This window comes from Arachis duranensis, chromosome 3, assembly GCF_000817695.3.
Source record: "Arachis duranensis cultivar V14167 chromosome 3, aradu.V14167.gnm2.J7QH, whole genome shotgun sequence".
Lineage (NCBI taxonomy): Eukaryota > Viridiplantae > Streptophyta > Magnoliopsida > Fabales > Fabaceae > Arachis > Arachis duranensis.
Genome location: NC_029774.3, coordinates 114,678,857 through 114,683,197, shown reverse-complemented (window position 1 = coordinate 114,683,197; position 4,341 = coordinate 114,678,857). Strand labels below are relative to the sequence as shown.

The 4,341-nt window shown below is 35.2% G+C and overlaps 1 protein-coding gene across 1 annotated transcript; it reads left to right on the top strand.

The window, feature by feature from the left end:
* The first annotated feature begins 349 nt into the window (after positions 1-349).
* On the top strand, positions 350-4,061 carry LOC107480332 (TSL-kinase interacting protein 1). Its single transcript, XM_016100462.3, has 8 exons — positions 350-486; positions 936-1,073; positions 1,298-1,509; positions 1,596-1,834; positions 1,926-2,166; positions 2,538-3,044; positions 3,471-3,587; positions 3,675-4,061. The coding sequence occupies exons 2-8, from the start codon at positions 947-949 to the stop codon at positions 3,765-3,767; spliced, it is 1,536 nt and encodes a 511-aa protein (XP_015955948.1). The 5' UTR covers positions 350-486; positions 936-946; the 3' UTR covers positions 3,768-4,061.
* Positions 4,062-4,341: the final 280 nt, after the last annotated feature.

Here is a 4,341-nt window from a genome sequence, read left to right as displayed (position 1 = left end):
AGTATGATTAGGGCTGACTTTGATCTGCTTGACAAAATTAAAGAGATGCTCCAACGTAATTGGACAGTTACAATAGTACTCATTCAGCACACATCAAATAGAGTGACTGATTTAATGACTAAGACTGCTACTTTTAACACGCAAGTGTACTTAAAATAGTTACTACTCCTAATAATTTAGACATTATTATTAGAGAAAAATCTTACTCTTTTTCTTAGGTCTTTTTTTTTTAATGTTATTTTCAGTCACCACAAAATTTAAAAAACAACAAGGGCGGAAAGGGTATTTACTCGTTTGGGAACTGAGTTGAAATTAGCTGTGTGTACTTCATTCCCTCCGTCAGCGAAANAAACCCGTTCCACCCTACTTGATTTCTTCTTCTTCTTCTTCTTCTTCCTCTTCTTCTTCTTCTTCTTCTTCTTCCTTTTACTCACTCATCATTTTTTATCTACTTTTCATTTGCTGCTTCAAATTTCATCCGATAAGGTAATCGCCTCTCACTCTCCCTTCTTTCCGTTTCTCTCTCTGGTTTCGGAAACCTCTTTCTTTATTCTACAGCAACCATTTCCGTGAATATTTTCTTTTTCTCCTGCTGTTTCGTCGGAGTAATTTTATTTTATTGGTAATTACATTCTCACAGTGATCAATTTAGGGTTTCGACGTACGCCAATCTTTGATGAATTTTGTTGACTTCAGAGAAATTATATGATTTTTCTTAAATAAAGGTTACTTATGGTAGATTTTCCCCACAATTCCAAGTTTAGAATCTGATTCCCTGTTTGATTTCGAATGTGTAGCAGATTGCAGGGAAAGTAAACCCGGTTAATTTTTGTTGAATAAATTTTCCAGTACTTGGCTTTTGTTACTTCTCAGCTACTGAGCCTCTACAGTTTTTTTTATTATTTTAAGGATTTTTTATTATCGATTTTTGGAAGGTTGGACGACAATGAAAACGGGCAGGTTACCAGACAGCAAAGCTGCAAAGGCTTCTGGAGAGTGCAATATGAAGACAGGATCCATGGGTGTGAAAAATTCCACTAGGAAAACTACTAGAAGGAATCACAAATCAAGTGGTAATTCGTTTTCCCCAATCTACTGTTTGTATTGATTTATTTTATCCTATTTACTAGTATATTGAATGTTAACCTATATCATCCAAAGAATGTTTGGGTTCTTCTTTGTAGAATCATTATATTTTGTTCGATGAGTTTCTAGTTTTAAAATTTGCACAGAATATTTATTTGCCACTAACTTGTAGATTTTGAAAAACCTGGTCAAACCTTTCTTTCCTCTTCAGGATGTGAAGAGTTGTTCGATGGTAAGGAGAATGAGCATTTTTCATTTAAGGAACCTGTCGGCAAGTGCCCAGAGCTTCCTGATAAAGATATATTCCTTATGGAAAACAGAGACAGCCCTGTATTTCACGCTGGACAAACACTTGCTTCTTCTTCAAAGATTAAGTTGCAACTTTTTCCCATAAACAAAGAAACTCGAGTTGGACTTCAAAAGGTCATATGGCCAATATGGAGCATGTATCTATTATTTTTATGCTTGCTGTAAGTTTGAAGCTTAAACTATTACCTTCTCGTTTTCAGGATGGACATAATCCGTATTTAGAACTCACACTCAAAGGTCAAAAGAAGATTTCTTCTGTGCTGAAACACCTTGAAAAAAAGTGGGGAAGCTCAACTGTAGCCAAAGGGGATCCCATACTTTTTCCATATAATATAATGGAAAATCTTTCTAACTGCAGAAGGTGGACAATTAATGATAGCGGCACAACTGCTGCAGATGTATATGCTGCTGTTGGAAGCCCTATACTTTTTCGCTTGAGGTATAAAGTTTGATTAGTTACTCTCAAAGTTTTCCTTTTGTATGTAGAAATTGAGTATCCTAAATTGTCTTTGGCTTTTCTCTCTTTTCAGGTATGGTTGGTTTTACATGCATGAACCTAGATCCTTGGGTATACCTTTCAGACCAATACCCAATGCGCCTGTTGTACAGTCTGGAGAAATAGAGAGAGGTTGCATTGCTAATACAGAGACTTCATATGAAGAAGGGGACAAGGTTGAGGTCACAACTAAGGAATGCAAAGCAACTGATATGGGTGGTGAAGCAGATGATGTTACAGCCCAGAAAATAGACAATGCATCTGCTGCTCCTCCAGTAAATTGTTTAGATCTTTTGCTTTGTTTGACTTATAGGAGTGTGTGGAGATTTTTAGATATATTATGTGGAGTACAAGAAAAACTAAGTTCCATTATTTAGTCTTATTTGTCATCTTGGTACTTGGTAGCATAAGCATAAAAGCAATCAAAATTCATAATGTAAATATAATTCTGATTGATTGACAGTGTTTCTTTTTACATATTTGAGGGATTTAGTAGTGGCTGGCCTTGTTTCAAGACTGAAATGCAAATTCCAGTCCTGTGACAGTTATATTTTATATAGTAAATGTTCTAATACAAAACTGAATTCCAGCACATATGATTCCATTTCTTTGTTTTATAAGACATACGCATGTTTTGTTCTAATAGGATAACCAGGAAGGAGTAAGTAATAGTCTTCAACAGCCATCATTATCATGGATTGATAGTCTAACCAACGTAAGCATTGGGGGCCTCCTTGCTGAAGCATCCTTACTGGGTAGATTTGATACTCCTGAACCAAAGTCATATGAGAGCAATGCTGGCAAGCAACAAAGTGGTGCAAGTCAGATAATATCTGATAGTCTAACCAACATAAGTATCGGGGGCCTCCTGTCTGAAGCATCTTTACAGGACAGGTTCAGTAAATCAACGGAAAGTAATGCTGGCAAGCAACAAAGTGGTGCAAGTCAGTTATTTTCTGATTCGTTGGATGCTTTTATTGTCGCCCAAAACAGTCATTCTTTTGTTTCAAGACCATCTGCTGAAGAGTTGCGAACATCTATATTGGATGCTGAAGAAACATGTCATGCTTTTCCTGTTCAAAAGTTAGCTTCTACAGCAGTAGACATGCAGACTACTGGTAGTGCCAACTCATTAAAGTTGCCAATAGATAAGGTAGTTACTCTTGGTCTTCAATGTGGATTTATTCTTTAGATTTAAGATAGTATCATGTTCTCTTTCACTTTCATTTCATTTTATTTTATTTTTTAAAAAATTGAAGGGAGGTGGGGTAGTGGGGGTTGACTCTATCATGAGATTGTGCATGGTGCACAGTGCATATCATAAGAAGACTGTTTTAATTAGGTATCATTTTAGTCAGCCTATGAGTGTATAGAGTCAAAAAGGCCTATGTTTCATTTTGAATGACTGCATAAAAATGCCTTGCTGATAAAGTACTTCTATATATATTCACTGGCATTGAAATCAAATTCAACATAATTGTGGCTTGAGATTGTAGTTCACTAGTTCTATTAATTGCATGGAAGCTTTGTTTTCTACATTTTTGCTCGTTAACTCATGGTCTCTTATGCTGCTGTAAAGGTTAATAATCAAGATGGACTTTCACAAAATCTGCTATTGGAGAAGAGTTGGACAGACTTGTTACTTGCACGTTCAAATGATGATGAAAGAAGTCTTGGGCTATCTGGCATCAAATGGGTGATTTATATTCTTACTGAAGCTGTTGGCGTTTATGTTTTCTCATTCCTTGATAACTGATTCATTTAATATGCTATTTGAATACAGAATGAATCCTTGGGACCTTTTGATTTTGGTGTGCCAGCTAAGAAGATTATCAGCGGAGACAGATTTAGCATGGATGAATTTGTTAAATCTTAGATGTATGGCTCCATTCTGAAGTTAATTTTGTAAGGAAGGAGAAGAAAAAAATTGTACATAATAGAAAACACTTGATGAGAAGACAAGGGAAAAAGAAATGGAAAGAAACATTCAGGGGACTAGAATCCGGTTTTGAAGTTGTTCTTTTCAGCATTGTCCTGGTTTGGTTTTTGATATTTTGACTTCCCAAAATGCTAGTGAACTGATATTTAATGTAATTCCATCATTTCATGGTATGTTAAACGCTTTACGTTGGCAATAAAAGATATACTGGTGCAAATTCAAACAAACCTGAGGGAGGAAAATGACTGTTCTTCAAAAGCCAGATGTACGTGAATTTCCCAGTTGGAAATAGGTAAAAGGTAATACTGTGTTCTATTGGTAAGTATATCCCAACCATACTTGCAAGATTTGAAAAGACAGTAATATTAGTTAGAAGTAGAATATTTTGGAACAGTTGTTGACAACTAAACTCTTCTCTAGTATTTTTAGAATAAAATATTTTTAAATTTGATTCGATTTAAAATGAATTAAATTAGAAATGAGTAATTGTATATGAATTATGTAAAATATG

What these genes read in the sequence shown, in the direction of transcription:
- LOC107480332 (XM_016100462.3), top strand. Translation starts at nt 947, where the DNA reads ATGAAAACGGGCAGGTTACCAGACAGCAAAGCTGCAAAGGCTTCTGGA. An exon ending in CCTATACTTTTTCGCTTGAG is followed by an intron (nt 1,835 to 1,925) that starts GTATAAAGTTTG and finishes CTCTCTTTTCAG; the next exon opens with GTATGGTTGGTTTTACATGC. An exon ending in ATGCATCTGCTGCTCCTCCA is followed by an intron (nt 2,167 to 2,537) that starts GTAAATTGTTTA and finishes TTGTTCTAATAG; the next exon opens with GATAACCAGGAAGGAGTAAG.